The 13,592-nt window shown below is 44.1% G+C and overlaps 1 protein-coding gene across 1 annotated transcript in view; it reads right to left on the bottom strand.

The window, feature by feature from the left end:
- The window catches only part of SORD (sorbitol dehydrogenase), a 35,196-nt gene that overhangs the window by 6,339 nt on the left and 15,265 nt on the right, over nt 1-13,592 (bottom strand). Inside the window, exons 3-6 of the mRNA XM_019442259.2 lie at nt 12,192-12,356; nt 7,885-8,044; nt 3,795-3,913; nt 421-486 (exon numbers count right to left, since the gene is read on the bottom strand). Of these exons, the coding sequence (XP_019297804.1) occupies nt 421-486; nt 3,795-3,913; nt 7,885-8,044; nt 12,192-12,356 (510 nt within the window). The remainder of the gene's footprint in view (nt 1-420; nt 487-3,794; nt 3,914-7,884; nt 8,045-12,191; nt 12,357-13,592) is intronic.

Genomic DNA, 13,592 nt, shown 5'->3' on the forward strand with positions numbered 1-13,592 from the left:
CTGTCACAGATAAGCTCTCCTCACACATACACACATCTCTCACCCATACCACACACTGCACACACAAACACCCTCCTATAAACATATCATAGATCCCACTAACTCCACCTCACACACACACAAGCACACCTTCTTTACCTCCTGGGTTTGGTCAAATGGACCAGGGGCTAAGCCTCTTCTTAGAACTGAGTGAGCAGTAGGGGCATCTGGGGTCCACACATAAAGAACCAGACCTTCTCCACAGCAGCCACCCTCTGCCCCTGGGTGGGCTTTTCAACCATTGAACCCCGGGGGGAGAAAAGAGGAAGAGCCCCTTTAGAAACCCAGCACTCCAGGAAAGGAATAGTTCTCAAGCCCCTGGCCTAAACGGTAGGCCAGCTGTTTCCTCTTCAAGGAGATTGAAAAAGAAAACCTTCTTACCAGTCACCACCACTTGGGCTGCACCCATTGCCTTGGCCACGATCAAAGTGACCAGTCCAATTGGCCCTAAATAAAGCAGGAAATGAGAGATGTTTGTGAAATATTAAACATCAGCTCTCCCCCTTGTCCAGGCCATGGACAGGAACCATAGCTTGTGTGCACCGCTAACATCTACCCTGGTGCCTACCACATAGTGAGGCCTTAACAACTATCTGTTGAATGCATAAGTACATGAATATATGAAGAACTGTTCTGGACATGAAATTTGCTCCTACTGCTGAGTTCCATTTAATTCTCTCAATCTCAAAGCTAGAACTTTTCCGTTTACTCTGCTTGGGGAAAATGGCAAATTAGAAGAGGGCTCGAGAAAATATATTTGTTAAGAGAATAAAATGTCTCAGAAGGCCTGGATACACTGTCCTGTTCTCTCTCTGGCTCCTACCCTCTTAGAACCCATCACATCCCCCCAAGGAGAGACACATCCTTTACAGGTGTCCTCTGAGGACCACCTTGGCTTAAGTGACCTGGCTCCATGGGCTGACCCAGCTGCTCAGGCAGCTCTAGGATCAGGGACTTAAAAATCAGTCCAGAGACCACTTGCTTCCCACAGCATCTGCATGCTGGATGACACGGTTTTAGTACAAAACCAGACCCACAAAATGAGACTGCAGATTCTTTGAGGATTTGCTGTTTGACACTGCCTTTGAAAATAATTTTGTGAGTTTCCTCCCAAAGTCAAAACACTGGAAGATACTTGAAATTACCAACAAAGAGGTGATTAGCTAAACAAACTACAATGGGGTATTACACAACTATTAAAAATTATGTCATAACTCGTTCATCCAGTGTGATGGAAAGATGTTCATAATATATCAATTTTTTTTTTAAAAGAGTGGGTAAAATAAGGCATGTTTACCATGATCTCATTTTTAAAAACTGAAAGATTCAGGGCACCTGGGTGGCTCAGTCAGTTAGACATCCAACTTCGGCTTAGGTTTGTGAGTTTGAGCCCCACATCGGGCTCTGTGCTGACAGCTCAAAGCCTGGAGCCCGCTTCAGATTCTATGTCTCCCTTTCTCTCTGCCCCTCTCCCACTCACACTGTCTCTCTCTCAAAAATAAATAAACATTAAAAAAAATTAAAAACCTGAAAAATCCTACATCAAAATATTCACAGTGGTTCTCTTTCAGAATGATAGGTGATGGGGCTATGGGTGAATTTCTGTGTGTATACACATGTGGTATGCATGACTTCTTTTTCTATGTCAAAAAGGAATTACTTATGCAAATTAAATATATATATATAAACACACACACACACACACACACATGTATGTCACTTGTGGGGCTCCTGGGTGGCTTAGTCAGTTAAGCATTCAACTCTTGATTTCAGCTCAGGTAGTGACCTCACAGTTGTGAGACTGAGCCCCTGCATTGAGCTCTGTACTGACAGCATGGAGCCTACTTGGGATTCTCTTCCTCCCCCCTCTCTCTTTCTCGCTCATAAAAATAAATTTAAAAAAAATAAAAAGCTTCTCCACAGCAAAGAAAACCATCAACAAAATGAAAAAGGCAACCTATCAAGTAAGGGAAAACATTTGCAAATCATATATCTGATAAGGGGTTAATATCCAAAATATATAAAGAACTCATACAATCAATAGCAAAAAGCCAAGCGATCTGATTTTAAAATGGGCAGAGGATCTAAAGACATTTTCTTCATATATATACACCCAAAGTGGGCCTTGAACTTAGAACCCTGAGATCAAGAGTTGCATGTTCTACTGAGTGAGCCAGCCAGGCACCCCTAAACAGACATTTTCCCAAAGAAGACATACAGGTGGCCAACAGGTACATGGAAAGGTGCATAGCATCACTCATCATTAGGGAAATGCAAATCAAGACCACAATGAGATATCACCTCACACCTGTCAGAATGGCTACTATTAAAGACATGAAAAAAAATAAAAATAAAAAGACATGAAATAACAAGTGTTGGCAAGGATATGGAGAAAAGGGAACTCTCGTGCACTGTTAGTGGGAATGTAAATTGATATGGGCACTGTGGAAAACAGTATGGAGTTTCCTCACAAAATTAAAAATAGAACTACCAGATGATCCAGTAAGTCCACTTCTCGGTATTTAATGAAAAACACTAACTCAAAAAGATATCTGTACCCCATGTTCATTGCACCATTATTTACAACAGCCAAGATATGGAAACAACCTAAGTGTCCATCAACAGATGCATATACAAAGAAAATGTGGTTTATATGTACACACTGGAATATTATTCAGCTGTAAAAAAGAAATCTTGCCATTTGTGACAACATGGATGGACTTTGAGGGCATTATGCTGAGTGAAATAAATCAGACAAAGACAAATACTGTATGATCTCACTTATATGTGGAATCCAAACAAAAACAAAATGAAACAACAAAACTCACAAGTAACAGTACAAAATGGTTTCCAGAGGGGGCGTGGTGAGAGGTGAGTGAAATGAGTGAAGAGGGTCAAAAGGTACAAACCTCCAGTTGTAAAGTAAGTAAGTCATGGGGATATAACATACAGCATGATGATTATAGTCAATAATACTATATTGCATATTTGACAGTTGCTAAAAGAGTAGATCTTAAAAGTTCTCATCACAAAAAAATTTTGTAACTATGTATAGTGACAGGTGTTAACTGGACTTATGGTGCTGATCATTTGGTAATACGTGCAAATATCAAATCATCACGTTGTGTACCTGAAACTAAGGTAATGTTATATGTCAATTATACCTAAAAGGGTGTGTGAGGAACACCAAATCACACCCACAAGGAGTATGAGCATGTTGTCTGTGTCACTAGCATTAGACACCTAGAATGGTTCAGTCTGAGGCTGCTAGGGTTTTGTTCGGGTGGCTGGAAGCAGGGGAGGAGAGAACGCAGCCAGCTGCAACCCCAATGCAAGCCGAGTGCTGGCTCATGGTGGACTGGACTCCATTCCTTCCACTGGCCATGAGCAGGACCCACCTCATTCCTGGATGGACCAGGAGACCACTTCTCTGGCATGACTTAAGTTCAGAAAGTCACCTTTCCCTTAACTACCAAAAATATTCCCTGTCAAGTTAAAAAAATCATCCCAAATTACATTCTTTAAATGAACAAAAACAGATATATTGCCTAGGAAATAACATGAAATACTATTATGTCTGCAGATAGTTTATTTAGCAAAGTGCTGGTCACTGAGGGAATAGGACACCGTAATCCTCTTCCACCCAGAAAGATTCTAGGACCAATTCCAGCCATTGGTGGGGGAATGAGACGGGCAGAGGGATCTCCACATTACCCTTTAAGGAACTCATAATCACGGTATCATCTGTTTCTTACCAGCTCCACACACAAAGACCTTGTTCCCCAGGGTGATTCCAGCTCGCCGGCAGGCATGGATCCCCACAGACAGTGGCTCAATCAGGGCCCCTTCCTCGAAGGTGACATTGTCAGGAAGCCTAGGGTGTCATTCAACACACTCAGTTAGTCCCTCTCTGGGTAACAACAATAGCTAATATTTATTGAGCATTTGCTTATGTGCCTAGCAACATGCTGAGCAATTTACATATATTCATTCACACAAACTTTGGAAGAGTTCTAGTGTAGGCACTAATATTCTCATTTTACAGACAAAGAAACAGAGCCTTGGAGAATTAAATGACTTGTGCCAAAGGTTCAAAACTAGTGAGAGGCTCAAAGGGTTTGAAATGGAAACCAGATAGGTCTGATTCCAGAATCCATGCCACGCTGCCCTGCTCTGAAAATGGTTTTTTTTGGACAAATCACTTCAGTGAATGTGCACACATTATGTTTTCTTCAACACGTTACCCAAGACGAGATATGTTGTGATTACCATTAATAAATGAGAAGTTCATTTAATAAGAGGTTAACATGACCACACTCCAGCATCTCATCTGCTTCTCAAACCTATGTATATAGCCTTTCTGGTTTCACTTCAGCAAACAATCCCAACTATCAGCAGCTTTGCCAAACAGTGATTTAGAAGCTGATGTCACTCTTGTTTGCTGCCCTCCCCCCGAATTGTATGTTCCAGAAGAACCACATCTGATGGCAGCAGCTGCCTGGCTGCCCCTGGACTGGTTGTAAAGGGAAAAGGGCCTCTCTTCCAGGCAGTTGATTAAATGCTGTGTCACCTTCACCACGGGGTTCTTGGTTTTCACTTCCCAGTCCACTGGCATCCTGACCCTATTAACAACCCCGATGATGATGACAGCAAACATTTGCATAAGGCTTTACAGATTAGAGGGCTTTTTCATCCATTATCTCATTTGATCCTCACCATGACCTTGTCAGGCAGGAAGGACAGGCTTTATTTTTACCTTCATTCTACAGAAGAGGAAACTGAAGCTCAATGACACTCAGAGACTTGCCCAAGGTTACAAGGCTAATGAGTGGAAAAGCAAGACCTGAACTCAGGTCTCTGGTTCCACATCCTGCCTGCCCCATATCAGCCGCCTGCTAGTACCAGCAGCAATGTGGTTCACATCTCATTTCTGCTAATTCCTCACTGTCCAGTATTTTTATTCAGGGCCCCCAAACCTCCACATGCTAGAACATGAAAATCCTCAAGTTCCAAAAAGGAAGGTGTCAGCCAAACCATGTGCTTGTTCCCATGACCTGTCACACTACTCCACAGAATAAGTAATGAGGCTTACAGTCGGCCTCTGCCTGCTGCCCCCCACCATTTCCTCCTCCCTCCCCTCTGCGTCTCTCACATTGTCAACCCTACTTCAATCTTCTCTCCTGCTCGGATTGCCACCATCACCCCTTCCCACCCAATGTGACCCATCAATTCTATAAAAGAGATAAAGGTTTGAAGTGAAATAATGAAGACTCCCAAACTCTCCCAAGGAATCACCAACCATACTGCCTCAGACATGCCTGCCCCTTGACATCTGGGACTTCCCCCAAAGCTTGTGTGGGCTCTGAGCTGAGGGTGGTCTTTGGTCAGGAATGGTGTGCTGCTCTTAACCTTCACTCTGATTTCCCCTTAGCAGAACACCCAGGAAAATGGGATTGAGGATGGTGATGATAGAGGATTATTATGGTGAGATTGTTCTACTCATTAGGCAGGTGCTGCCTTAATCACCTAGACAGCCACACTAGCCACACGGGGAGGGCAGCCTGGCATGTAGGCAGAAGCACCAGGAAGAGTCCTGGGCCCAGCGCCTTTGCCACTGACCTTTGGAGAGTCTCTGGGTCCTCCTCTATGCTCCCACTAACCTGACCTTGTTCAGTGGGAGGGAAGGGGGATGGGAACACTCTAAGTTTCTTCCCAGCTCTGATCTTTCCTGGCTTTATAAACATCAGAGAATAATGCAACTTGGTGGTTTTCACAATAGGGTTGAGGGAACAGCAAAAGGATAATCAAGAAGTCAAGGGGGAAGCAGGAAGATAAAAAGAAAATAAGGTGGGTAGGAAAATAAAGAGGCCGTGGCAGTATAGGAATCCTCACAAACAGAAACCAGAGAAGAGGGTGTGGGTCCAGGGCTGGTGTGGGGACGTGAGCAGAAAGCACCCTGGGAGAAAAGGAGAGGTGGGGGGTTGCACGTCCCCTAGGGGCCCTCCTCAGCCCTCCCATTAACACTGCCAAAAGAATACTACCTCCCCCACCATTGTCTACAAAGGCCCACCCACCCCCATCCCCAGTGCAAGACTTCCTTTCATACCTAACCTGTACTATCCCCCAGACACAAGGCCATATCTATGACATATCATGGCACCATTCATTGAGCACCTACTATGTGCCAGGCCTCATGCTGAGTACTTGATAAACTTTTCTCATTGAATTCTGTCAATAAGCTATGCATTTCACCATATTGGTGCTATTATCATTTCCACTTTACGAGCAAAGATATTGAGGTTACAAAGTTTAAGTAACTCGCTGAACGTCACACAGTTGGTCGATGGCAGAGACCAGCGGTTAGTCTTGAAATTTATCATTTTGCTTTTCTGCCTTTCATGAAAACCTCGTTTGGTGCCTTGACTTGGAAAGGGCCCAGAAAAGGGAGGATGGTCGGAAACCACTTGCTGAAAGGTAGACTCTACGCACATAACTTGCTTTCTTCTAGAGCAGTTAGATGTTGACTTAAACGCATCACGAGGTCTGGCCTCTGACTCCTCTCAAGGCTTCCAGTAGGCACTAGAAAACTCAGATCTATCAGACTGCCCCTGTAATGGGCACCTGGCCCCTTTCAGACAAGCCCCATCCTGACCAACAGAGCCATAGCTGGGGCCAGGTCGGAATGGGAGGAAAACACACCTGTCAGACAGTCAGAAGGAAAGAGGCACATCAGCACCCCAGAGCTCCATGGGTGCAACACTGTGCTTCTGCAGATACCAATTCTCACCCCAAAACCATTTTGAGAGTTGGGGTAGGGCAGTGAGCACAGGACAGGAATTTAAGACTCTCAGCTGCCCCAGCTTGAGTCCTTGCTCTGCTCTGCAATCTCTTCCTGGGTCTGCACCCTTGCACAAAACTGCAGTCCTGGGGCGCCTGGGTGGCGCAGTCGGTTAAGCGTCCGACTTTAGCCAGGTCACGATCTCGCAGTCCGTGAGTTCGAGCCCCGCGTCAGGCTCTGGGCTGATGGCTCAGAGCCTGGAGCCTGTTTCCGATTCTGTGTCTCCCTCTCTCTCTGCCCCTCCCCCGTTCATGCTCTGTCTCTCTCTGTCCCAAAAATAAATAAAAAACGCTGAAAAAAAAAAAATTTATAAAAAAAACAAAAAAAAACAAAAAAAAACAAAAAAAAAACTGCAGTCCTGGTGCCCACCTCACCATTATTCTTATGCAGGTTCAATAAGATGAGGCATGCAAAGCACTTATTAGTAAAAGGCCAGGCATGTGGGAATAATAATTGTGATTTCACATGCATTGCCTCATTTAAACTTTGGGTGATTAAATGAGACTGAAGCAGAGGAAGGTTAAGTCATTTCCTCAAAGTCACTCACTAGGAGAGAGTAGATCCAGGGTCCCAAAGCTCATGCCCTGGCTCCATGCCATGCCTCGTCTGTAAGCCCCAATTGTTGCTGTTACTGGGGGTCACTGCTGTAATAAGTTCTCTTTCCTGTGAGCTGCCTTGGAAACCAGTAATGGAGGACGAACCTCAGCAAGTTATCTACAGGATGGCTGGAGAGGAGTGAGTGATTTTGGCAACAATTTTCTATTGTTGCTCTAGGAAAGGGAAACTTCAGCCCAAAGACTAAAACCAAGTACTGTGAGTCAGTCTTAGCCCTAGTCAAGCTGCCTTCCCTCAATGCCCCCAGAAGGGCCTGTGGAGGGGATGCTTCGTGTCTGAAATTATAAGCTGAAAAGAACAAAGAAATCACCGCAGGAAACTAGGAGAAAGAACCCCAACCAAAAAGGAGCGGGGGAGGTCCCAGGCGGCCAGGCGAGGCCTTGGGCACTAACTTGTAGCAGAAGTCAGCGTTGTGCTTATAGAACCGGCAGAGGTTCCCGTCATCAGGGGGCGTGGCACAGAAGAAGATGGATGGCGACAGATTGTATCGGCCAATCTTGCAGAATTCATCCATTTCTCGCAGAGCACCTGGCTCGATGGCAACACGATCCCCTGGAGAGGAAAACGTGAGCAGGGGCAGAGCTGCTGTGAAGGGGCACATGCTCCTGGGGAGATGCCAGCAGGGGGAGACACCCACCTCCCCGGATCCAGGGCCCCCTAGACAAGCTCAACCCATTAGTGCTTCCACAGAAAACTCAGGATGCTACACAGAACATGACCAGCACACTTCTCCAGACTGGTTTGGCCTGCCCTTTTACCAACCATGGAACAAGCCAATCCACCCCTCAGCTCCACAACCACTTCTCAGCTTGGAAAACACAGAACCAGTCCCATCTCTAAGGCAAGCCAGGTCCAGGATTCATCTCAAACCACTGCATGGAGTTTGCAGACATTTTTTTTTCTTCACCTGCTTTGAAAATATGGGCCAAGGCCTTGACAAACACAGGAGCCACAATTATGGCATGCCTTATGTTCAGTCTGGTTGCATTTTGACAATAACTAGGAGTTAGGTGATCCCCGGTTTGCAGACCTGCTCAGGCAAATGACCCACAGAGGTCTCGGGCTCTGGCAGAGCAGAGAGTAACTTCCAGGCTTGTGAACTAGTGTACGTCTCCTCTGTCTCACTATGCTTGCTTGGAAACCCAGCCCTAGAATTGGTCTTCTATCTTTTCATTAGGAAAATTGTCAAACTGGGGTGCCTGGGTGGCTTGGTCAGTTAAGCATCCGACTTGGGCTCAGGTCATGATCTCACGGTCCGTGAGTTCGAGCCCCACCTTGGGCTCTGTGCTGACAGCTCAGAGCCTGGAGCCTGTTTCAGATTTTGTGTCTCCCTTGCTCTCTGCCCTTCCCCTCCTCATGCTCTGTCTCTGTCTCTGTCTCTCTCAAAAATAAATAAACATTAAAAAAAATTAAAAGGGGTGCCTGGGTGCCTTAGTCAGTTAAACTTCTGACTTAGGCTCAGGTCATAATTTCATGGTTCGTGAGTTCAAGCCCCACATCGGGCTCTGTGCTGACAGCTCAGAGCCTGGAGCCTGCTTTGGATTCTGTGTCTCCCTCTCTCTCTGCCCCTCCCCTGTTCATGTCTGTCTCTCTCTGTCTCAAAAATAAATAAACGTTAAAAAAAATTTTTTTTTCAAACATACACTGAAGTTGGAAGAACTGTACAGTGAACACCCAGATGTCCTGCACCTCGATTCTTCAATTAACATGTAGCTAATTCTCTTTATCACATAGCTGCCCATCCATCCCATCTATCTCTCCTCTATCCATTGAGCCATCTTCTTTCCTGATGCATTTCAACGTAGCTTGTAGCCATTAGTACACTCCATGCTTAAATACTTCAGCCTGCCTATCGTTAACTAGAGTTCAAAACTTGTTTAAGGTTCTTTTTTAAGGTAAAATTTAAATATAGATAAAATGAACAATCTTACATGGATCACTAGATGAATTTTGAAAAAAATGCATTCACCTGTGTCATATAAGCCCCTATCAAGATACAGAACGTTACCACTACCTTGGAAACTTCCTTCCTTTGTGTCCCTTCCCAGTCAGTCCCCAGCCCCACCAGCACAGGGGTGGAACAATGGAACTAGGGCCCTCCTTAGCCTGAGGAGTGTCACCCGTGGGAGCTTTTCCCTTTACTAAATAGACACACCTTAAGTTATTTTTATGCCTTTGCATTAAAACTACCTACAGACGGGGTGCCTGGGTGGCTCAGTCGGTTGAGCGTCCGACTTCAGCTCAGGTCACGATCTCGCGGTTTGTGAGTTCGAGCCCCGCGTCAGGCTCTGGGCTGATGGCTCAGAGCGTGGAGCCTGCTTCCGATTCTGTGTCTCCCTCTCTCTCTGCCCCTCCCCCATTCATGCTCTGTCTCTCTCTGTCTCAAAAATAAATAAACATTAAAAAAAAATTTTTTTTAACTACCTACAGAATAACAGAGTCCTGGGATGTAGTTAGCGCTCATTAAAAGTAGTGGCGGCAATGATAATAGTAGTAATATAAGTAGTATTAACTATTTGCATTGTATTTATCATTATTATAATTATCTGAGCTGGTGTTATTGTACAGGAAATTCAAACTATAAGATAGACAGCCAGATTGTATTTAAATTAAGAATTTTTCCATGCCTTAGATTTATTGACTCTAAGATTTGTGTGAAAACTTTATCAACAAATGTTAAGAACTACTCTATGAGTGTGTTCCTTCTTTCTAGACTAGTTGATTAGAATTTTCAGTCCAAATTAGCATATGAAACACTTTGTCTTCTAAAAGAAAAAAAAAAAGGATCCACAGAAATTCAACCATATTTATGCAACCATAAAATATATTCCCCTAACCTGTGTGTGTCTCTTCCTTCTATCCCTCTCTACTTTCCCCTTGGCCCACTGAACTTTCTCCAAATTGTGGTCTACCATTGATGATAACTTCTGCAATCTAGCATTCAAGAGTCTCCATAATCAGGTGGAGTTCTATATTACTCAGTTTTGCCTTCCAATTATTACATTGTAATAATATAATAATAACTCACAGCTGTACAGTTTTTTAAAGAGGGACTTGTATATAGATTATGCATTTTTATCGTCTCCACTAACTCCCCAACACAGAACCTCTACTCTGAGCACCATAGAATTATTAGCGACCCAGATATATTATGCTCATCTCTGTGATTTTATTACTCTGTTCCTTTAACTAGAATATTAGCTTCGGACCCCTTCACTAACTCAAATACAAAACCGTTTTCAAGTCTCCAGATGCTGGGCAGGCCAATGGTTCTGAGCACTTGCTTTAGAGTCAGAAAGACCAAGACAGGCTTCCCAGCTTGAGACTCACTAGTGTATGACTCTGCCTAATCACCGTGCTTTACTTTCTTCATCTGTTAAGGAAGAAAATAATGCCTACCTTATACAGTTGTTTCAGTAATGACATACATAATTATACATGTAAATATTTAACATGGAGGCTAACAGTAAAGCAATGAATAGTAGCTACCTTCTTCCTACAATTATTATTGTTAAATATCTAGCCCCAACACGTATCTCCTCCATGAACCTTCATTTAAGACCTCTGCCCACCACAAATGCCCTTTCTTTGAACTGCACGAGCCAATTCTTTTTCATACCTTATAGTACCCAATAGTCTTATTCTCTAATTATTGGTATTTATGTCCTGATGTCTGGTCTTCCCAACTAGATGAAAGTATCCAGGTATCATATCTTCTCAATTCTCTGTATCCCTCAAAGCACAAGGTTGGACTCATTGTGGATTGCACTCAGCACTCATTTAACTGAAATTTAAAGAACCCCCACACTCTTTATTATGACTAGTATTTAGAGATCTGGTCCCACAGGTAAGAACCACTCAGGGGCTGTTGGAAACTATGAATCTTCCCCTTTGGGATAGCCCCACAAAATTCTCAGGGGCTTTCTCAACTTCCACTCATGATGAATGGAGAGCCTGACAACATTCCTAAGTGAGACACAAGTCTAGCTTCTTCAGGGCCAGAAAGTTCCTCTTCATGTAGCTGTGCTCAGAGAGCCTTCTAACTAACAGAGAAATGGTACCTCCTGCCAACCTTCTCCTTCCTTCAAATAATCTGATGTCGTTTCCAGGCTGTACAGTGGCCTCATCAGCAAAGGAAGAATAAAGCCAACAGTTGGCTGTGTCACACAGCTCGAATTTAATTCACTTACTGGGGAACATCACAGGCTGCCAATAGCTGAGAATTCCTCCCTTCAAGAGAATGAATTAAGAAAATCTAGAAAAATATTGACAGTTTTCCAGTCGTCCAATAAGATCAGCGACTGTACCAAAGACCCTGGTTCTCAGCATGTGGAGACAGTTTGTGGTTCCTATGCCTGGAATGTTTCCCCCACTCCTTTAACTGGTTTATTCCTTGGTTGCCTTCAGGTGTTGGATTAACTGTTCCTCCCTTCAAGGAGCCAGGGATCTGGTTAGAACACCCTGGTCACCTTTTCTTCTCTGTTGGCCTCAACACAACTGTATTTAAGGAACTGTATGTGTGTCCCAGGCCCGTCTTCCTCTGTGGAAGGTAAGATCCATGTGTGTAGAAATTGAAGACTGTCTTATTCACTGCTGTAACCCCAGGGTTTAACAGAGGGCCTGGCCCCAAGAAAGTGCACACAAATATTTATTTATGTTGAGGGATAAATAAAACAGTGAGTTGAAGGGTTTTGCTGACCTGGCTTTAGGTGCTTTACCAATGATCCCACTTTTACAACTGTTCCTGAAGCTTCATGCCCCAGCACCATTGGCTTCTTCACAATAAAATCCCCAATTCGACCATGCTGCCAGTAGTGGACATCTGAGCCGCAGATTCCAACGGAATGCATCCTCAGCAGCACTTCTGATAAAAGGAAGGAGAAAACAAGTGAGGGAATGAACCATCCTCCCTGCAGCCTGAGGCACCACCATACTTCCCCTCTGGACAGGAAGAGGGTTTGGTTTCAAAGGCCAGATACAACCACAGAGGGAAACAAGCTAAACAGCAACACTAATGAAGGCTTACAAGCCAGGAAAAGCTTCCACAGAGCAAAATAACTGCTTTTGAGGGTTAATGCTATGTGTCAGCTCAGCTAGGCTGTGGTGCCCAGCTGTTTGGTCAAACAGAAGATGTTGCCATGAGGCTATTTTTTAGATGTAATTAACATTGGAGTCTACTGACTCAATAAGTAAATTATAAAAAGTAAAGCAGATTACTCCACCTAATGTGGGTGGTCCTCATCCAATCAGTTGAGGGCCCTAGGAGAAGATTGAGATTTCCCGAAGAAGGAATTCCCCAAGACTGAAACATCAACTTTGACCTGAATTTCCAGCATGCTGGTCAGCCCTACAAATTTCAGATTTGCCAGTCCTCACAATCACATGAGCCAATGAAGATAAATCTCTTCCAGCCCTCTCTCCACATACATATATAATAAACCTATATATAAACAAATCTATATGCTCAATCTCTCTTTCTCCTCTCTCTTTCTTGGTTCTGCTTCTCTGGAGAACTCTAATCCACTGCACAAATAAGATATTATTAATGGGAAGAAATGTATCAACCATGTAAGGGAAAAAACTGTTTTCAAGGAGAAAACTGTTTCTAGACAATATGCTACGCCTGAATCTTAACAATTCCTGAGAGGAAGGCTGGCAAAATCTAGGCTTGGCAACACTTTGTGAGCTATCTGGCTGCGTTCTGCATGCCTGTTGTTCTGTTTAAAAGTGCAGATTTAATTTAAACCACCCAGAGATTTCAACTGGTATTTCCCCTTCGCAGGTTTGAATAAAGTGAGATGTGTTGGTATTGTTGTTGTCAGTTTTCCAAATTGGAAATAATGATGCTACTGAGCCCCTCTGCAAAACAAACACGAAAGGATTACTGGCCCAGTCTGACTAAGGTGAGCACGTTGCAAGTATCTCCCTCAGAAAAATCTCTGCCTTAGAAAGACAAAGAGACCTAAAGCTCTGCTATGCATGCAGGTGTTGCACACCCTGCCCTTGCCACACATCACGGGTGATCCACAGGTGTGATTCTGTAGAATCTTCTCTGTCCTTGGCCTTGGTGACAGAGTAAGAAATGGCAGGGTGAATACTG

This window comes from Panthera pardus, unplaced genomic scaffold (assembly GCF_024362965.1).
Source record: "Panthera pardus isolate Hobbes unplaced genomic scaffold, ASM2436296v1 HiC_scaffold_24, whole genome shotgun sequence".
Taxonomy (NCBI): Eukaryota; Metazoa; Chordata; class Mammalia; order Carnivora; family Felidae; genus Panthera; species Panthera pardus.